The sequence below is a fragment of the Ambystoma mexicanum genome, chromosome 1p, assembly GCF_040938575.1.
Source record: "Ambystoma mexicanum isolate Mex_15411 chromosome 1p, UKY_AmexF1_1, whole genome shotgun sequence".
NCBI classification, from domain to species: domain Eukaryota; kingdom Metazoa; phylum Chordata; class Amphibia; order Caudata; family Ambystomatidae; genus Ambystoma; species Ambystoma mexicanum.
In genome coordinates this window covers 1,221,612,152-1,221,634,178 of record NC_090921.1, presented here as the reverse complement: position 1 = coordinate 1,221,634,178, position 22,027 = coordinate 1,221,612,152, and the positions used below count along the sequence as shown (strand labels likewise).

Below are 22,027 nucleotides of genomic sequence, written 5' to 3'. Positions count from 1 at the left end.
GCTGAATGAAACAAGGCCTCGGTCTTCCCTACCTTGTCTTGTCACGCCTAGAAACACTTGTCTACAGGCATGTTCTAAATGACTCATCACATCATATCAAATCACATCATTTGCATCTCTCCCTAAATGTATTCCAATGGATTAATTTCGGGTTAAAAGTGGCACTAAAGCACCACTGTGTCCCAAAAACTAAAATGCAAGCAGCTCTAAGCAATGTGCTGATCAATAAGGACCTCCTGTGTGGGTGGTCATATTGCTCCACTTCCTTGCTTAGCACAGAAAAAACAATCACACAAGCTGAGCAAAGGGAATCTTATTACCTTTGTATGCATACATTCACTTCCCCAGAATCAAGCAGCCGGCAATCCTCAACAGGCTTTTGGATAGGCCAGGAATGGCAATCACTTTCCTGATGATCCACCGTTCCTTAAATCTCATACAAATGAATGATGAGCCGCTTGCAATAATTCTTCACAACTAAGCTGCTTTACTAAATACTTTCCAAAGTTTTACATTGATTCTGTTTATTGCATTATCCCGCAATCTAACTAAATGTTGAACCTATGTCTTGTTCATGCTTATAGCGAAGCATTTGGGCGGACACAAACCACAGATACAACTAACGATAATAAAGGTGCTAGACATATGAGGGTGGCGAGCTTGGAGGAACAGCAGACCTGTGCGCTAAGGATCAGTCTAGTCAAATAATTGCTTGCATCCTGCAGCCAGGTACAAGGTTTGCTTGGGACAAGCTTCGAAATTCCCAAAGTGAGAAGGTACAAGAATAGATGGTCCCTTGTTTGTAAGATCACTGCCAACGTGCAGCCCATACCACTCAGCCTCCGGGCTCTCCAGTGGCTACTCAGCTTATCATTGAAGGACCAGTCATCCCTACCACCCAGTGGCTCACTTTTTCCTTATTCAAGGACTTCCCCCATCCATTAAGCTCGCCTTGATAAAGACTTCGGTTGAAACACGTGTTGGCACTTTCACATGTGACCTGCACTATAGGTGCTATGATAACCATTAGCACTCCCGTGCACAATGAAAAACACAATTGGCAACACACATAAGGTGTATTGACCTTCTTCCAAACCAATGCATAACCCAGGATGCCACCAAAATCCAGTGCCATTACAAACAAGGTTCGCCCATCTATTCTGATAATAAAGGTGCGTATACCATCTGTGAAACACGGTAGCCACACGACCATTAATTAAAAAAAAAAAACAGCTGTTTCAAAGTATAATTGTAAAGCAACATACTCTTTTCGTTTGATCTTACTGAAACGTTGTTAGTAGCAACCTCATTGCTTCACTTCATACATTAACATACACATACTATAGGACAAAGTAGATACGCTATAATCAATAAATGCGCTATGTTACCAATTCGAATTTGTTACGGCACTAAGTAAATATACTAAAGAAACATACTCACTAACAATAACCATTATGGTTCTGTGCAATTTTTCTTTTCTAAGAAGAAAAAAAATGTACATGCAATAGGAGCCCTGATGAACTCCACAAAGTTTGAAAAATATCTAGACTTGCCATTTGTATGTTGTTTTGTGTAATAGTACAATAAAAAACACATTGAATAAATACAAGGTTACTCACACTTAAATGTGGAACACAGTTGGAAATATGTAAACATATGTAAACAAGCTCACTGGTGTGAAATTGAAAGAAGTAAGTATGTTTTCTTGTAGCTAGAGGGAAGATGTGTGAATGTGTGTGTATGTATCTGTGTTTAAAATGGTTCAAATTTGCCCGACAGCAACAGAATGTTGTACACGAATTGAAGGAACAGAAGGACAGTTTCTGAATGGATTTGGAGAAGTTGCTGAGTTGGTGCGTCTTGTGAGTCTCTGTCACTCTGTTTCTAGCCTGCTGGAGCTTGCTGACTAGTGGAACTGCCTTTGTCCACTTTCTATTTCCATCAACTTCGTGAGGGGTGTGGAGGCTTATAAACCCCCTGCAGACCGCGGAGCGGCGCGGAGTCGGTGCAGAGTCTTGTGAGTCTCTGTCACTCTGTTTCTAGCCTGCTGGAGCTTGCTGACTAGTGGAACTGCCTTTGTCCACTTTCTATGACCATCAACTTCGTGATGGGTGTGGAGGCTTATAAACCCCCTGCACATTGCGGAGCGGCGCAGAGTCAGTGCAGAGTCTCGTGAGTCTCTGTCACTCTGGTTCTAGCCTGCTGGAGCTTGCTGACTTGTGGAACTGCCTTTGTCCACTTTCTATTTCCATCAACTTCGTGATGGGTGTGGAGGCTTATAAACCCCCTGCAGACCGGCGTGGAGTCAGTGCATAGTCTCGTGAGTCTCTGGAGGCTCACGAGGCTTGCCAAGCACCACGCTAAATGAATATCGCAAAACAACTGCAGAGAATCCACAACCACAATATAACATCCTAAAAGATCCATCTAAGAGACATTGTGACACCGTCTTGTCATTGTGGACTCAACGCTGTGAAAAAATGTTAAGCGACATAGGAGCTGACGGAAGGCTGCTACAAGAAAACCCAAAAAAGTTTAAGTTAATGCTGTGCACTCAACATTGGATAGATACTGGTGATTCTCACAGAAAACATAGAACCATGAAATTGATTCCCAACGAAGAGAGAACATTGAACGAGATTCAGCCGTATCTATTAAAATTCCCAGAGAAAAATCGTAGATCCATCTTCATGAAATATCGCTTAAATCAATTTCCTACACGGGAAAATTGGTGTTGGCGGAAGCGGTCATGGATTGAGGGGGCATGCAGAAGCGGTGCACATATTCATGGTATGGCTGGCCAGCTAGAGCTGTCCTCACCTCTCACTGGTTGCTGGAGATGACATCCTTTCTTCGGGGGTCCGAGTGGCCATACAGTCAGTCCTTGTAGTGAGGCACCTGTTGCCTTGCTCTCGGAGGCAGGTGGAGGCTGCATAATTGTTTGGGAGGGGCTCCACCTACACATGTTTCTTTTTCATATTCATTTTCATTTCATCCACTGGATTGTCTGTTGTTTTAAACATTATCTTATTTCCCAAATTTCCCATCAATAAAGGTGGACATCTGCATGCCCAAATGTACTTAAGAGAGCGAGTGGTGACCACATACAAGTGTTTTCAGAAATCAAAACTTTTATCCAGCCTAAGATTACTGACTTATTGACATGGGAATTTTGCCGACAGGATACTCAAAAAGCTAGCCAGCCACGACCTTAGTCTATCTCTCAATTGCCAAGTCGCCTCTGAGATCTTGGAAAGGAGTGCAGTGAGAAGACAGTGACTAAGAGAAATGAGAGTGGGAGACAGGGAGGATACTGGAAAGGAGAAGGAATACGCCTGAGAGTCCTTAACTAGGTACACAAGACCGGAATAAGCACCAGCTCTCAGATTTCACTCCCTGCTTCCGTCCCTGAAAATCTGTTATACCCAAAAGTGTCTCAGGAGTGAACCCTGATTCTTTCCTCAGAACCTGGACTCATCAAGCGCTCTTGAAAAGGGAATATGAAGCCCAAGAACTATGACAAAAAGGACAAACAGAACAAAAGGGAGATTTTCCAGTGGCAGTTATAGCTGTTACAGCCATTACAACACCAACAGAGAACATCCTGCAACAGCCTCCAATGCAGGAGGCTGGAAGATTATCATCACAGATGCACCCGTATCATGCCATATCACGGCGGGGGAAGACAGGTCTACAACAGAAAGACTCCTCTGACAGACAATACATAAGGGAGTGTATTACAATAAAACTCAACCATACTGACAATGTACAAGAGTTACAACAATGGCTTGAGACTGTCAAATAGGGAGAGAGGATTCCAAGAGAACAGCACACAAACACTGTCAACATATTCTAACACCAGCTGGAAGTAACAATGAGAATAGAGGAGAAATGGGAGCTAAGTGACGGAGTAAGCAAATACCCCGAACCCATCTTCTTCGTTAACACTGCTGACAAATGTGACCACCCAATTATAGCTCCCTGGGCAGCTCCACGCAAATTCAGTCAAAACTGTTTGTCTGAAGTAAAGAACTTTTTAGTCCAAGGGATCTCTGCTTAAGAAAAGCCCAGATATTATCATTTGCAAATAGTAAATTAAGGGAACTAATTCAAGGTAAAAGGAACATAATCATCACAATGTGGAGAAACTATTGCGATATTAACCAAGGAAAGCTTTAAGAAAAAAGTTCTAGCTTGGCTGCACCAGACTTAGCTTAGGTTACAGAATGACAAATGGTGTTCCTCTGGCAACAAAGACCGTATTGTTGTGGGATGTTGTAAAAGCAATCTTCCCTATTTTTTAAGGATATGAAAACATCTGGCAAATGTGACATCTAACCTGCAAATTCTGTTTGACCATATATAGTTGGCCTAATTTAGTTGAGGCTAGGGTACTTCCATTTAACATGTGACCTCAACTAATCGTCCAATGGCATCTTAACAATGGAAGTTTAAGTGATTTCCTTACCACAAACCCAGTTTATGTATGATGCATTTTTTCTTCAGTGATTTATGGCTCAGTGTCATTATATTACTGGTCCTCAGTGCTGTAAAGAGTGTAAATAATGTAAGAGATATGAATATTGCATGTATTCATATGCAGACCCTATTAATGTTTTCTGCTTTTATCCCATGTTTGTTTAATAGTTGTATGTACTGATGTTTGTAATTCGGATGCACCAACTCCCTTTGGTCAAAGTGTTTCCAATACAAACATTTTATCTTTCCATTACGTGCCTCTCTTTGCATTTAAACAAAGTCCAGTATCATTAATCGACACAGCAATGGAGGTCTTTCCCATGATCCTTTAGTTTTTACACCTGCTATCCTCTCATTTCTTATCTTATTCTTTGTCTGCTTTGTGAATTGTTGCCAAAGCTGAAGTGGATCTAGAGGCTTCTAATGTGGGTTTAGCGAATTGTATTTCAACCTCTGAAACAACCAAACAGGCCCTTACAATGGTGCTGCTGCATTATGGGTTCTGACAGATTTGCAGTGCAACATTGTGCCACAATGTGGCATTGACTTAAGTTGAAAGTACTATAATATGAGAGTCTTCAATAAAATCATTATTTTCTGATACACTAAGTGGAAAAACCTTCATTTTATTGGAACCATGTCATGTGCTTGTAGGTAGGGCTAGTACCCTGTCCTTCCGAAGGACACGCACATTTACTATATAATTATGATTTGCTTTTGTTCTCGTTCTACATTGCTATGAATCCCTTGTGCCATATTAATATGGCATTCACCCCCACAGCGGGCTGACATGGCCTGTAATGCCCCGCCAGCCCTCGCCAAGGGGTTGAAAGCAAAAAAAGGAAAAAATGGCTGCTGCCATTAAATTGGACTTGGTCCCGTTTCGGATAACGGCGGCCAAAAAATACATGTAAAAATGCCCACTGCAATATGAAAAGGGATCAAGTCCCTTTTCCATTTTATGCCGCGGGTGCAGGTGGTGATTAGAGAATCACGCCCGGGAAAGACCGATTCTGATTGGTGAATCTGTCTTTCCCGGGTGCAAATGTTCATTATTTTGGGGGGTTTACTTTCTTATAAGCATTGGGGATCCTGGATGAGATTATCATAATTGGATTGCTTGTGCCTTTGTAGTAGGAAATTAAGGATCTAAGAGTAGTAAGCAGTTACCATTCCTTTTGTCTGCAGTCCACTGCACAGAAGCACAACAGAGACCAGCACTTTGTCCTTTACTGCCAAACCACCTAACTAGGAACCATGTTAGCAAAAACTGACATATGAGGGCTTGAAGCACATCAAGTCTGCCAGGGCTCATTTTCACATTGCAGCATCTATGCTGGGCATGTTGGACTATATCAGTGAGTGAATGAGACAACAGTCACAATTGTGGCCCTGAATGTGTGCTTCAACAGACTCCTCTGATCCATCTGCTGCCCCCATGATCATGGCAAGCTGCGGTTATGCTCTGAGTGCTACCTCAGGTTTTAATTTGAATTGTGCAGACGATGCTCCAAAATGGGGGGAATGGAGATCCAGGCTTCCAGGATGCAGACTGGTAGGAGACAGCCTTCAGAATTCTGGTAAATGATCTGTGGGATGATAACACTAGCTGGGAATCCCAATAAAAAAGGGTAGAAAAGGTGGATTGCAACAGATAAGACCTATAGCCTACAGGGACTGTCACTTTTAGATCTCTTCGGTACAGCAGTAAAAGTCTGCCAACATGTCAGAAGCTACACTATACAAGGCCTCCTGACAATACATTCAATTACAGCCTGTTTGTAAGAATGGGATGGACTGCATCTCTACCACATCCTATTTCTTACTGGAGCCTTATTATCCTCTTTGCTTTCTCTTCAATGAAAGGATAATCTGTAACCTTCATCAATATTACGAAAAAAACAGGAAAAGATAAAAGTGGGATCAAGAGCTGTCATCTGTGCATACCCTCTTGCCTATTACACATGTACTGCTTTTTAAATGCAAATCCCTTGTTTCAGCTTTAATTCATGGTTCATGTTTATACCTGACAGCTGTAAAAAGATGTAAAAATGAGTTACCTTGACTATAGCAGGCAACGTTAAAGGGACTACTCCCTGTCCCCACACACTAGTAATAGCATTTACAGAAATTCATTAAATATGACTGTGTTTCACATACCTTAATTGCGCCCAACAGGCCACTTTGAAGTTGTATCTGGGTTTCATTCACAGAGATAACAACTTCAGAGGTCACAGCCACAGGAAGGTTTCTCCACTTTGCATTCTTCACCTCGACTCTGAAAAAAGACATAGCTCCGGAAACACCAGGGGTTTCAGAAAAAATGTATTTGCAGGTTCCCTGAAAATCGAACCTTTTTCCATCAAAGCTGGTGTAATGAAGGTCCCCAGAAGCCTGGCAAATGCCATCTGCAAAAGAACAGCAGTACCTTATTTACAAAGTCTGGCATATTTGGTTTGCATTCTATCTATGTCTATGTCACAAAAAGAGAAAGTCATTTCCACATTGTGTGTTTCAAAAACGTGTACATTTGTTATATTGTGTTTTGCAATATATCGAAAGGGATCTGAGCTAGGAAATACGCAGGCCAAAAACAGTACTGTGGTACCAAAATAAGGAATGTCCAGCCCAGGTTCTATAGACGATAGGAGACAAACTAAAAACACAAACGCAGTAATCAAAAACACTGAACAGATGTTTTGAGTTTGGCAACTGATTTTGGAGGAACAGTTCAACATTTGTCTTCACATTTATTCTAACTGGATACATTTTTGAACAACACATAACTATGTTTCCCTCTATAACTGTGGAAACCTTTGTATTGCTTTGGGCCTCATTAGGACCCAGGCGGTAAGGGGTTTACGGCGGCGTAAACAGCGCCGACCCTAACCGCCTGATTCCGAGGTCCCTTAGCGCCATGGAGGATTTAACACCTGCTTTTAGCAGGTGTTAAAATCCATGGCGCTAAGGGACCTTGTTGTTAATTACGCCACCGTAATTTACGGTGGCGTAATTAACGCCTTCCCCACTCCCATTATGCCCTATGGGGCAAAAATGGGAATGGGGAAGGGTAAATGGGGATTGGGGACTTACCGCCCCGCCAACCTCGGAATGGGGCGGTAAGTCCGCCAACCACCATGGCGTAAACATAGTTTACGCCATGGTGGTAAAGGTACGACCCAGGCGGTAACTTACCGTCTGGGTCGTAATGAGGCCCTTTGTGTTCTCATCCAATTGTTTTGTATATACTACTTGTAATTTATCTGTTTGATTATAAACGTCAGGCATTTATTGCACTTTTTTCAACATTGGGTTGAATTTTTATTGTGTGGCTACTTGATTAATGCCTGTACATCTAGTTTGCGATGTCGTTCGTAGGAACCCTTTCTTGTCATATGTGCCTCATTCAAGTGTTCATTGTAGAAATGACCCAACAAATGTTCCTATGCTCTCCTATAGCTGTAGATTATCTGGTTTTGTGGAGTACGTAGTATTGTGTAGAAATCGGAGAACAGCTATTAGGGCAATTTTTCCCAGTGTTTCTTCAAAAGGAGATAGGGGACATAGGGGATATAAGGGACATAGTGGAAAAGGACTCTGGTTCCTGTGAGGAGCTCCCTAGACCATCCACCACCGTAGCATATATGGGACTATCGAATGTGAAGAACATTATAAGATCCAGAGATGTGTCTGAAGGCAAAACTAAAATACCTCATTAGGTAGAAGGCAAGGACCTGTCCCTTTAAGTAGAGACATGCATATAACCGAGACGAGAAGACTGAAGACTGAGAGCACGCTGAGAGGAGGCGAAGTACAGAGAGAGAGAGAGAGAGAGAGAGACAGAGAGAGAGAGAGTGAGAGAGAGAGAGAGAGAGAGAGAGTGCAAGCAGCGGAAGCCCCCTGACAATGTGATTCCTGGAAGAGGATGAGTTAAGGAGAGTTGCGGAGCCCGCAACTTTCAGAGAAGTCCTGAACACCAAAGGGAAATGCTGGAGGCCCACCATTTCTGAGCAGAGAGAATCAGATGAGAAGGGAATCCTAATCCCAGTGGTGGAGTGACCATGATGACTTTGTGGTGGCCCGTGTCTCATCGAACAGCACTGAAAGCAGCCAGCCAGGGAGTCAATGAGGCACTTTGCTACCCGCACCGATAGTCGGTCGCAATAACAGAGAGAGGACTAAGGGTGGAATGCTGACAACATGGAGAGGCATGAAATCCAGAGTGGAGGATGAGAACCCGAGCAAGTTCTGAGTCCGCTAGAGTTCCCTTCCAGAGAGGTAATAGGGAGAGCAGGAGAAACGGGAGGCAGCCAGGGCATCATTATGGAGTGAGCGAAACTCGTCCCAGTGAAGTTGATGAGGTACTGAATGTAAAGCCATTTAAGTGAAACTCTGTCAATCCAATAAAGAGAATAACAAATAATCCTGAAAGAGAAGACATTAAGAATTGGGCACAAATACCCTGGGAAGAGGGGAAGATACCAAATGGTTTGAGAAGTAAAGAGTGAAGCAAACCAGAGAGAGAATTTTATAAATATGAATGTAATGCGAAATCACATGAACCAAATAAGAGGAGAGATAATCCAATTCAGCAATCCCAGGAGAGGGGTTGTTTAAGTCACAAGAAGCTATACCCAATTTAAGAAGGCCTGAGTTACATGAGGCAGAAAGGCATACTAGCCTAGATCAAATTATAAGAAATAGAGACCTCGGTACATCCCGAGGCTGCTGAGCATGCGCACTCTCATTCAGAACGTCGGAAGTGGCTGCAATGCAGCGCGGTTTGATGTGTTTTTGCTGCCTGATGGGTTCTTTCCTCTAATCAGCCCGGGCATCTGTGTTTCTCCACGGTGCTCGGATCCTGCTCCTGTAGCCGACGGTGGAAAATCTTTGCTCCATTGGCTGGCTGCAGCACTCTTAACATCTCATTGCCAAACGGGCACGCAGTCCTCCTTGCCCGCTGTTCTTTCTCCATTGGTGATCTGGTAACACTGCCTGAAGTTCTGCTTGATACCTCTGACCTGCAGGTACTCTCTGGTGTTGTCTAGCACAGTATTTTACTCTTCTTTTTCTTCCTCTGCAGTGTCTGATGCCACAGCCCTCTTGTGTCAGTTGTTTTACACCTAGTTCTTTTACGCTATACAAATCATCAAAATTTGCCAAACTCCTAATCAATGCTTTTATATCTTCATATTGCTTAATGTGCGATTCCAAACCCAAATCTGATGGCTGTGTTGTTATCTCCTAAGAGGGACCGGCTGTCTGAAGTATTGGCTTTAAGTACTCACAGAAGACAGAGAATTTGCGCCAAGATAACGGAATTACCACCTGATATCAATGGCGCCCTGGACAAGGCCACTGTTATGCCTAAAATGTGTGCAGATAAGGCTCAGCTCTGGGGCTACTAATCTGGAAAATTTCAGATCCATAATGTTGTATCTCCTGCATCTGTTGACTCCCTTGTTGAACTTCACCCGGATAACTCCCCTGGTCCTATGAACCCTGGACCTAAATCAGCCAACTTCTTGCAGAGTCTTCTTTTAAGAAAAACTCATATGTCAATGTCAAAGGAGGGATATTTTAGAGATCTGGTGTTGGATCACAGGAATTCTATAATTACGAATGTAGCAAAACCCACTTGGGAAGAACCACAAGACGCTTTATGAAATAAAGTTCTTGCTTGGCTTTGCGCACGATCTGGGCCAGGGGTAGTTCGATGCTCTGATCTAAAGTTCCTGCGCAGAATTGAACTGGATGATTGGTGTTCTCAGATGAACAGGGCTGTGTGCTGGTGGGGTGTGGAAATAGTAACCTGCCCCACTTTCTAAACATGTGTAAATATCTGCCTATGGGCTCCTCTAATTTAGGCCTAGTAGTTTGACACTTGGGGGGGTCATTACGACCCTGGCGCTAAGGGGTTAACGGCGCTGTGAAAGGCCGCGGCACCATTAACCCCTTAGAACCTAATTACAAGGTCCCTTTGCGGGACCCGACCTTAACGTCTAGACCAGCTGTTAAAGTATGGACCCGCAAAGGAACTTCCAAGATAAGTACGGTACCGCAATTTGCGGTACCTTACTTACCGCCTTCCCCATTCCCATTATGCCCTATGGGGCAAAAATGGGAATGGGGAAGGGCCATGGTGAAATGGGGAAGTACCGCCCCGCCAACCTTGGACTGGGGTGGTTCTTCCCCATTTCACCATGACGGACTTGTTACAATACTGGCACCAACCATGGTGCTAATAGCGCCATGGTTTAGCGCCGGTGTTGTAATGAGGGCCTTAATCTTTGTTGGACACTTTACATTGATCATGTTTTGTCTTTACCTTTACCTCAGACAGATTTGTTCTTTTGTCTCCTTTTCTGTGTGTATTTTGTGTTATTTATATAAGTTGTCGTTTGTATTTGTTGTTTTCTTTGTAGCGTTCTGAGACATGTGTGCATGTAGCACTTTATAAGAATTCTAAATAAATATATGCATACAAGAAATAAAAAAGGAGTGTAAAAAAACTGTCCCTTAAGAGGGGATAAAACCCAAGTGCATTGTGGAAGAGTTACGGGAATTTATTCCGAAGGTGGGAAGAGACTATTTAAAGATATCAGACTAAAAAGGACTTGGAGTAATGAAGAGACATTGCCATGAGATACAACCAGAAGAGGGAAGATAATCTCCTGATGTAATTTAAGTTAGTTAAAATAGTGGTAAGGTCAGTTAGAACTAGTTTTGGACCGTGGGCATATTCTTTGGGACTTCCTGATGGCTGACGAGCACCTTTAGTTATCTACATAGGCAGGGATACCCCTCTTGCAATAGGGAACGATAAGTCTTATCCTTATTATTTGAATAAACACTAGTAAAGATGTCCCTCAAGTGTCTGCCTCCTTCTTCTGACCCATCACAGTGATCATTATTTGTAACCTTTGAAGCACTATCATCCTTCAGCAAACTGTAACCTTCTGACTACAGTGCATCCTATGTCCTTACATTATTTTTCGTAAAGAAATATCAGTTATTACTACTTTCCCATAGCATGCCAATGGATACTTGAACTTTAGAATGAGGGTTGTACGATATTCCTAGAGCAATCCCAGTAGAATAGCAAAACCTGAAACAAAGACTAGACATTTCTCTCATCAACTCCTTAAATTATCACCCTTCCAAACTGCAGTGGCATATTTTCTAAAATGTAACATACCAGGACGTGGGTCTGCATTGGGCCCAATGCGAGTGGTCAGAGGTTTTTCAGATGTTGCCGTGGTGGGCCTGACGTATGTTGTGGTTGGCGCAAGAGCTGTTGAAAGATGGAAAATGTTCACCTCTGATGAATTTACAATGCAAATAAATATCTGATTTTCAGTGTTTTCATTTTAAGTACTGTAGGTTTTTGATTGAATTCAACTGTGAACAAAAAACAAGCAGGGAGCTCTGAGTAAGTTAATTTAAGGCATAAAGAAGAAGCTTGAAAATTGCTTTGTTTCGAAAGAAATGATACAAGAGAAGGACAATGAATGTACACATTTGCCCTAAGGCCTTGCACCATGATTGAAAAATAGAAAACATAGCTTTGTCTGCAGAGCTTCAGATGTAATAAGAAGCTACACTGTTAATGGAATCTCCATGCACCCTTCCCACATCATGATCTGAAGTCCAATAAGGTCAACACAATGTAAACAACACCACCACGATGAGGTGTGCACTGGGCACATTCGTTAGAGTGTGGGATCAGCACCTATCTCCGGTCTCTACGTACTAGGCACTACTTTTTGTCCCTCACTTTCAGTTGTGCATTCTTGGGCAAAATTAATGATTTTCCTATTGAAAGTTGGCAGGCTACTTGTGGGTCCGAAATACGTGCGAGGATCTGTTATGTTATGTTAAGAAAATGTATAACGCGCACGCCCCCGAGGGTTTCATGGCGCTACATTGCAGGCCCTTCCAACAGTTGAAAAAGTCAAATGTAAAATGTCCACCCCATACTCTTTTCAAAGCAGGAACATTAAATGAAAGGAAGATGAGAATAGTGTAACTATGACTTTTCAACATTCCACGAGAAGGAACTTAAAGGAACTTAAAAAAGAAGGAACAGGTCACCAAATCCGTTGGTTTTACATCATAACTAATCGTCGGTTCCTCCAACGAGATGTAGCCTCGTGCCATGCAAAATGACAATGCTTTGGTAAAATGACAGTTAAAGGTAAATCTTTCGGAATTCTACTTGCATGTTTAGAGGTTCAGTAGGTTTTTAGGATAGAGGAAGCGGATGCAGTTGTGCACTAAACCTTATGATCTTTCTACTTGTATGGGAAACTGAAGGTGTCTGGACCTTGAGCTAAACTCTGCAAGGATTAATGTACTGATAGTGTATACTTTTCCTTTGGTCACAGAAACTACTTTTGTAGCTGTAGAATGCACATTTCATTTCCATTATTACGTTCACTTTCCAGTGAGGTCATAAGTGATGTAATTTCTGATATCATTGATGTGCTCTTATTTCCATAACATCATTGATGATAACATTAATAACGAAATAATTGATGTCATCACTGATTTCATCAGGGATGTGTCATAGGGCAGCTCGGCATAAAGGCAGTACAGCTTGCAACACCTGCTGAATTTCCGTGGGGTTGTTGCATTAAAGTAGCACCCTAATGTCACTTCAACTAAAGTTTTCTTAAGCAAATTTCAAGGGATTTGTTGCACTAACCTGATTCACTTCACCTGTTTCTGAACTAAAAGATTTTCCGCTGAATTTAAAGGATTTTGTTATGCTATATTTCACATCACCTGAAATAGATGCATTTGTTTGTATGTGATTTGCAAAGTTATCATTATGTTTCTAAGCCACACATCATAGAGTTCTCCACACTGTGGGACTGTAGGCCACAGGATGTGTCCTGTCATAGCCAGTGGCTACTTTGTCCAGGTCATAGACTTTGACCATGATTTGTGGCATGATTTCCCACCTGATGATGCAAAGGATGAGGAAATGTGACAAGGAAGATTACAAGGGACTGGAGAGAGAAAGAAAAATAAGGAAGAGGAAGAAAGCGGGCAATGAGGATGAACCTGTAGAACTATGATGAGGATGCATGGAAGGAACTGCGATGAAAAGTACTCAAAAGGAGATTTAGAGGAGGGGAAAAAGTGGTTTTGCATTAGGGCAGTGGGAAAGAGGAGCACATGTGTATCTGAAGAACTTGGGGTGGGCTGGAGAGCTTGTTTTGAGGTAGAATATGTTGTACAACTACAGGAATTCTGCAGAAATGTCACAAGATGGGGCAAGAAATACAATTTGTCATGGGGCCTGGTGAGAGAAAGGAGGTAATAGGAGATTTTCAGGGAGGATATTCTAAAAATGCAGGAGATGGATGAACATGGGAAGAAGCAAGGGTGCAGAGCGAAAGTGTAGTGGGAATGTCAAATACAGTTAAGTTGTCAAGCTTTCTCCCATTTTCATGTTAATAGGCAATGCTGCATTACCATGTAATTATCTGGAATAATTGCCATGGTAATGCAAGGCTGCATCCAACTGACCATGTTATGTTATCATGGGAATTTTCAAGGGGATACTACTGTTGAAATGAAAGGCGAGCAAAGAAGGAGGCATGGGAAGTATTGTTGGAGTGACGGGGACAGTGCAGAGGGCTAGTGGGATTTAATAATTCAATAGGGAGTGGGATGTTGGCCTCAGCTTTAGGGATAGCCAACTTACCATGCCTAAGTTGTACACTGAGGACATTGGACAAGCCCAAAGGCCAGTGGCCCACAATCCTTTGCATATTGCTGCAATTTGAACAGCAGACATTGCAAAAGGCCAAGACAAGTTGGACTAATTGGTGAATGTGAAGAGTGGCCATCACCAACGGTCATGGTCAGTGGGCATTTGAGAACAGCATAAGAACATCCTTGGAATTCATCAAAAAAAGTTAAGTTAAGATAGAGTTAAGATGATCTGATTCATTGCAACAAAACACAAGAATATGTGCAGTGCAGTATAGTCTACCTTGTGGTTGAAGTACTGTACTGTTGATCCCTAATAAGGGTGAAACCAGGTATGTAGTTGTCTTCACATCCTTGCAAAATGTCTTTCTTGGGTTGATTAAACCATGTATAAATAAGCACTGCCCTCTATGGCAAAGACAATTTCCTGGAAGCAAGGGTTTGCATTTGGGCTAATGTGCATGCCCACAATGTCTTGCTGATGTGGCGCAGAACTGGAGGTGGACTTCCAGTGATGGCTACCAAGTTGCATTGTGGAATGTGTGACTTGGCTCAAATGGACTATCCTACTTTCACATTTTTAAACCTTTCCAAAGCCACCATAACGTATTAGTGCATCAGCATAGTTAAATTGAGTATCAAAATATAGGAATCCTGAAAATTGAATGGCTAATAACTTTTGGCTCACATGACAAGTTTGGCTGACATGTTGTCCTCCCCTAGAATGGAAATATTGGAAATTATGTGTTACATAATTAAAAATGTATTAAGAAAACAAAAAACCCACATTTTGTGTGGCCTAGTTCCATTCATTCCCTTTTGAGAAAAAGTCAAAATCTCTGCTCAGCACACAGCAAAAACAACTGGACTGAATTGGACCTGGTACAAAACAACTTGGGCATGAAACATTGACTCCATTTCTGGGAGGGGTCTGGGGTTATTCTGTCCAGTAGTAATTAAAATATTTTACAGTGAAAAAGGTGTTCCCTTCTCCTAAAATGATTGCCATATCTCTTCTGGTGCTTTGCAACAGAGAGTCTTTTCAGAAATGAGAGATAACTGCAAATGTTTTGGACAAATTTGGGGTTAGTCCTTTGGACGAGGAAATGGCTGTTGGAGGAAGAAAATTGATGAAATGGCTTCAGGCTAGAGGTGGGAAGGGGGCAAAAAGACAGAAAGAAGCCTTATGGCCGGCTGCGCCTCCCGACTTGTCGTGTCGTCGTTGATGATGCAACCATCAGCCAATCGCCTTCCTCAATGGCCTGGGTAGTCTTTGAGCAAGATGGAGGCTCTGAAATGGGGGCAGCCATATTAGCAGGGTCCAGGGTCATCAAGGCAGGAATGAAGGTGACATCAGATTCGCATTTAGGTGGACCCCTGGTGCCGGTCCCAAGGTGGAATAAGGGATTGGCAGAGATGAGTGAACAGGTCCTTAACTTCTGGCCTTGTTTTATGGCCGGCTGTGCCTCCCGGCTTGATCACGTCGTCTGTGATAATGCAGCCATCAGCCAATTGCCTTCCTCAATGGCCTGGGCAGTCTGGGAGCAGGATGGAGGCTCTGAAATGGCTGCAGCCATATTAGCACGGTCCAAGGTCACCAAGGTAGCAATGGGAGTGACATCAGATTCGCGTCTAGGTGGAACCATGTTGTTGGTCCCAAGGTGGAATAAGGGACCGGCAGAGATGAGTGAACAGGGCCTTAACTTCTGGCCTTGTCTTATGGCCGGCTGTTGGAGTATTGTTAGTTAAACCTTATGGAAAGCTATCTAGAAATTTGGGAGTTGAGTTGACATTTAACCTTAGTTATAGTTGTGCCTAGGCCATGCGTAGGGGCAGGATATTTGAGCTATATTCTCAAGATGTCGATACAAGTACAAAGGCCTATTTATTAAACGTGAAAAATGCACATTTCATTCAGGCAAGGCTAAGCAAAGTTATTCATAATTGTATACTGAACACAATATCGTGTTTTCATAGGAGAGTCTGGGATGAGTGGCAAGCGACCTTTTTATAGAACACTGTGGTCATTTTAGTAAACAATCCCTTTGACTGCTCTCCAGGCTTTCTGAGATGAGAGCCAGTTGCTCCGGTATGAGGTACACAAAACTGAGTTAGCAATATGAAAGAACTACAATATTGTGGAACAACTACAGAACTTCCTGCAGAGCTTCTTGCTGTTGGGAAGCTTTTTAGAGTGGGTGAAAGTGCATTAGCCTTGCTCTCAGCATAAACAATCTTCATTCTTCCCTAAAACAATACTCTACAATGATACGAGACCAGTGAGCTCAGCAGCTTTTTGAGGCTAAGACATGTTTTGCTCCTTGGCTGCCTCTTTCTTCTATCTGATAACTATGCTAATGGTGGGTGTTGAAAGTTTCATCCTATATAGTATATACGGAAGGCGGAGCAAGAGCATCTTTTGCTTTGTGCAAACCGGGAGCTGGCAAGAAGACAAAGTGAGGCAGAGAGAAGGCTTGAGAAGGTGCAGCACTGAAGCGGGGGAAGGGTGTCCCTTCTTTTTTCCTTTCTGGATTTAAATAGAATAAATAGAATTTGTGGCTTTTCTGAGACATTAGAGTCCCCAGAGTCTACTTACATTTGAGCAGATCTATTGTTTTTGATTGAGCTGTATAGGGAATATTTTTTACTTTTCAACCCAAGGCAAGACATCTCGCAACCTCAATTCTAAGTGGCTACATGCTAGCACCATGACCACTCCCAATATGATATGATATGATATGATAGGATAAGGAACAACTGTTTCAAGGCGCGACGAGGCAAGGGAGAGGAAACAGAGAGAAGACAGACAACGATCCTACTAGGCCAAGTCTCATTCAGATCGTGCAAGTGCATGGGATGGGGAAAGGGGAAAGTGCAGGGGGGAAGGGGAAGGGGACAGTGCAATACATGGGATAATAGAATAAATAACAAAAAAAAGTACGGCCAACAGGTGGCAAGTGCCGGGGAGAAGGGTAAGTGCAGGCATCAGGTGTCAAGTACTCAAGGTAGGACTGTAGGAATACAGAGAACAGTCCCCAAGTGCGGGGGTTTCCAGGAGGGCAGTGCAGGTGTGCGACTGGTGAAGGGGGGGAACCTGGGCCCGAGATCAGAGGGTGGCCAGGTAAATCAGTGCAGTTTCAGTATAAGCCAGGAAATCAGCAGGGGAGAGGAGGAGAAAAAGCAGAATCAAAGAGAAAGGTTTTGAGGTGCTTCCGGAACCAGAGATGGTTCTCCTCAGGTTTCAGGGGGGCAGGCAGGCTGTTCCAGAGGGTGACCACAGCCAAAGAAAGTGATCTACCACCAAATCATTGCTTTGAGAAGCGACTTACCCTGAGGGAGTTGGAGGTGGATGAGCGAAGAGCTCAAGAAGGAAGATATTCAGGAAGAGAGAGTGAAAGATTTTGAGGCCCCTGGCCCCAGAAGGCCTTGTTGACGATGCAGAGGGTTTTTAACTTAATCCCCGCAGCCACTGGGAGCCAGTGCAGAGATTTCAGTCCTGGAGAGATACAATCCCTGGGCTTGAGGCCAAGGACAAGTCTCACAGTCCGGTTCTGGATGAGCTGCAGAGGGCGGAGAGTAGAAGCAGGCAGATTTAGAAAGAGGCTGTTGCAATAGTCCAGCCTAGAGAGAACCAGAGCTCTGGAGACAGTGAGCTTCTGGGGGAAGGATAGGAAAGGTAGAATACCTCTGAGGAGGTGTAGCTGGTAGTGTGACTTCTTAGAGATATCAGAGATGTGAGGAGAGGGGGAGAGTGTGGAGTCGAAGATGAGCCCAAGGTTTTTAGCCTCACAGGTGGGAGCTGGGAGAGGGCCAAGAGAGGCCGGCCAGAGAGACAGGAAAGAAGGGTCTGGGTGTGCTGATGAGGAGAATCTCAGTCTTGCTGGCATTCAGGCAGAGATCATTGGTGGCACACCACTACTGGATGGCGGATAGTCAGTCAGAGATGAGAGAGGGAGAAGAGGTGGCTGAGGGTAGCCTGAAAATGAGCTGAGTGTCATCTGCATAGCACTGGAAGTTGGGGCAGAGCATGGCAATGCGGTGGGCAAAAAGTGCCAGGTATTGGTTGAAAAGCCAGGGAGAGAGTTTAGACCGCTGGGGAACACCACAGGTAGAGATAGAGATGGAGGAGAGGAAGAACCTGAGTTTGACCTGGGAGGGTCGATCACAGAGAAAAGAAGTCAGCCACGCCAGGGCCTGACCCGTGATGCCTAGGTTATAGACATCTACTCCTTTTGAACACTCCTTTTCTAAATGTTAATGTAAAGGCTGTGTTGTTGTTCTCCTCCAGCCCTCATCCACTTGCCTGTAAAAGATAGCAAGTTTCAAATGTTTTTACCCTTCATTGATATCACATTGAGAAAGGTAGTGAGGTGTTGAAAGTGGAGAGTGTTTTTAGGTGCTTCTATAAAGAATGCCTAGCATGAGTTGTGAAGTGAGACCTGATGAGGCAGGTTAGTGTTTTTTGAGGACTAAGATATCTCGGAGAAGGTTGACTCATTGTAAGTCTTGAGTAGATGTAGTGGCAATGAGAGGCAACGAGAATGATTGCTGCTTATTCATGAATTACTTTTTGCATTTTAAGTATGTTGTGCATAGTGACCAAAATAGTAGAAATGTGTCTTTATTATTTATTTCTCATAATTAAAGGATATGTTGTATACATTAGAGTATATGAAGCATTTACTGAGTGTTCATTACTGAGTGTTTTATAAAAAGCATTTTAACATGAACTTTAAGAGTGGAGACTCTATTCAAATGTACTGTGTATTGATATATTATATATGTTATATATGGTGCTTGTCTTTAATACAAACAAAGGGTTAGTAGAAGGTATGTGCAGTGGACTATCAATACAAAATAATGTAACGTTAGTAAACGTCTCCTGTGCAGAGGAATGAGTAGCAGTCACCCACTGCAGCGGGATTATAACCTGCTCTCTTTACTGATGCGCATTGACAGGTATATGCTATTCCATATCTCTATTGCCACCACAGCCCCTGCTGGTCTTCCTGCTTGGACACTTCGCTGGGGATGGAGGGGGGGCTCTGGAGATGTGGGTAATAAGAATCACTTCAGGGTGAGGGCTGGGGACCAAGTGCAGAGCTCAAATGTTTTTGCATATTTGGGGTTATTTTAGGCTTATGGTAGAAAACAGAATCGGGAATGAAAGTGAGTCACACGTATATTTGAGGTTATTTGGGGGCATTTATGGATAACAGGGTTTCTTTGTAGTCCCTTGCTGATATATAACTGTGGTTATGGGAAAAAAAGTGTTTTTTTTTTAAAGCGAGAGATAAAATTGTAGATTAATACTGAAAAAAGTGGAATTTTACAGCTACAGTGAGGTGTGGGGTAGCCTATTGGGGGAACATGTCAAGGGGTGAAATATGGCCATGCACAATGGGCTCAAAACAAACATATTAGGGGAACATGTACAGAGGACACTGACAAAGTCTGTGGACAATGGCCATGGGCGAAGGCTATGGCTAGTGGCTTGTTAGTGTCTTAAAATATAGAGTGGGCACCGCCGAAGGCGGTGCTCACTGACCAGACCTGATGGCCCTGATTAGAGGCCACGACGAAGGCCATGGACACTGGTCATAGCCAAAGACCATGGCTATTGGCATGGTAGTTTCTTTTTTAAATATACAATACAGCGGACACGTCCCAAGGCCATGGCTAGTGGCCCATACATTTGTTATTGAATAACAAAACCCTTGAAAATCACTGAAAAAAGTAATACTGTCATGCCTTCCCACATCTAATGAATTTCAAGGGGTTTGTTGGGTGAAATCTGCATCATTTAACTGCACCTTAACTAAGGTTTCATTTGTGAAAATATATACATATATTTGTTTTTTGTATTCTTTCATGGAAGAATCACTGTGGGTTACAGAGGCAGATACATAGTTTGTTTTTGCACGATCCATGTCTCATGTCTGTGCTTTTTGACACATTAAGTTCCTAAACCCTGCTTTAATGGTTCTCTGTGGAAGTTCAGAGTCTTCATAGTGTGTGAGTATAATTGTTGTCATGAAATCAATCTGTGCATTTGCATCATATAGAAAGATAAATCAAATAACATAAAGAAAGACTGGACGGAGAAGAGGACAATAAATATAGGAATGGAAAATAGAAACAACCAAAGTGCATTAAAAATACACATAACGAGAAGATTGACATTGTTAATATAGCAGCTTTTCCATTGTTTTCTAAATCATCATTTAAAATTCAACTCATATGAAAGATACAGTTTTCAAGTCTTACCTGTGGTTGTTACCAGATTGAAGGATGGAGTTGTGACAGTGTTGGTGGAGATAGGTGTAGGGCTTAAGCGTGTTGGTTTGGCAGTTGAAGTGGGGGCTATTTCAGAATTTCTAGCAGTAGCAGTGATGTCTGCTGAGGAGGTGACATGTTCTGTTACCATTGTGATGGAGGTTGCTTCTGTTGTGGCCTCATGTGTTGACTGAGTAGTGGTGGTAACTCTTTGGGAAGTTACAAATGTTGTGTGTGTGATGCTGGCTGTTGTTGTGGTCCCAGAGGATGATTTCTTAGTTGTGATTAAATGTGGGATAGCAACGGACGTTGTCTCATTGGAAGATTCTATCAGTGAGGTTGTTGATGTTTCTTTAGAAGTGCCAGTGAATATATTGGGAGATGTTTTATCAGTGGGGGAAGCCATTAGAGAGGTCATTGGTGTTGTGTTGGTAACTATTGGGGTGGTCATAGATGTTTCCTCAGTAGTGGTGGTGGTTATTAACAAAGTCCTCAATGTTTCCTCAGTTGTAGTGGCCTCTTTAACTGTGAAATAACAATGGAACAAGAAAAAATCAAAGTTTTGCTTAAAGAAATACATGGGTGCAGCTAGTCCCAATACACATTGATTGAATGCCAGAGCTCTTGTTTTGAAGCTTTATTGATTACAGCCAAATGTATGCAATGGCACATTTCAACAATCCAACAAATACACACCTTTCAAAATTGTCTTTTTCTTTAATTAGTTCACACTGGCCACATCATGCTTAAGAATGCTCAGAATGGAAAAACATCTTCATATGATATATTTGAATTCAAATAGTTAACACTTATTGAAAGGTATCTGGAAACAGCTCTCTTATAGAGTTAATATTGACGTTGGCCCTTCTCGGCTGAAATTCCATCCCACTACATTGCCTCTATTACAAAATAGAAGCTCAACATATGGAAACATATTGACACAAGAATCACACTATATTACTGCACATTATAATGCAGAAAATACTTCACATTATGTGTTTTAGTGCACTACGTTGTGTTTAATAAGAAGATTGATATGGTTAATGTAGCTGTTGTTAGTCTTACCTGTGGTGTCTGCCACACTGGAAGAAGAAGCTGTGGTACTGCTAGTGGCGATAGCAGTAGTGGTAAATATCGGGGTGGTCATAGATGTTTCCTCGGTTGTGGTGGCCACCAGAGGAGTAACTGATGGTTCACTGGTGACTAGTGGGGTGGTCATAAAGATTGCCTTAGTAGTGGAGGTGGTTACCGACGAGGTCATGGATGTTGCCTTGGTAGTGGTAGTATCTGAAACTGTGAAATAATATTGGAACAGAAATAAATAATAGGGTTTTTTAAAGGAATACATGTGTACAGTTAGTGATAATGCTCTTAGGTTGAGGGTAGGACGTATATTAACCAGGTCTGCAGCTAATAGTCAGGTCCTTACCTCGGTGGCCAGGCGCACTTTACACTACTGTCTTCTTGTTCAAATTAACTGCAAAAAGTGCCAGCTGAGGCTCACATTAGCTTTAAATATGGCAGAATATCTGCTCAATAGAGATGAGGA

The 22,027-nt window shown here is 42.7% G+C and overlaps 1 protein-coding gene across 1 annotated transcript in view; it reads right to left on the bottom strand.

The window, feature by feature from the left end:
• Positions 1–22,027, bottom strand: part of LOC138537061 (IgGFc-binding protein-like) — a 198,609-nt gene that overhangs the window by 30,693 nt on the left and 145,889 nt on the right. The window contains exons 31-33 of the mRNA XM_069641427.1: positions 21,544–21,771; positions 20,470–21,003; positions 6,640–6,887 (exon numbers count right to left, since the gene is read on the bottom strand). Coding sequence (XP_069497528.1) covers positions 6,640–6,887; positions 20,470–21,003; positions 21,544–21,771 — 1,010 coding nt within the window. The remainder of the gene's footprint in view (positions 1–6,639; positions 6,888–20,469; positions 21,004–21,543; positions 21,772–22,027) is intronic.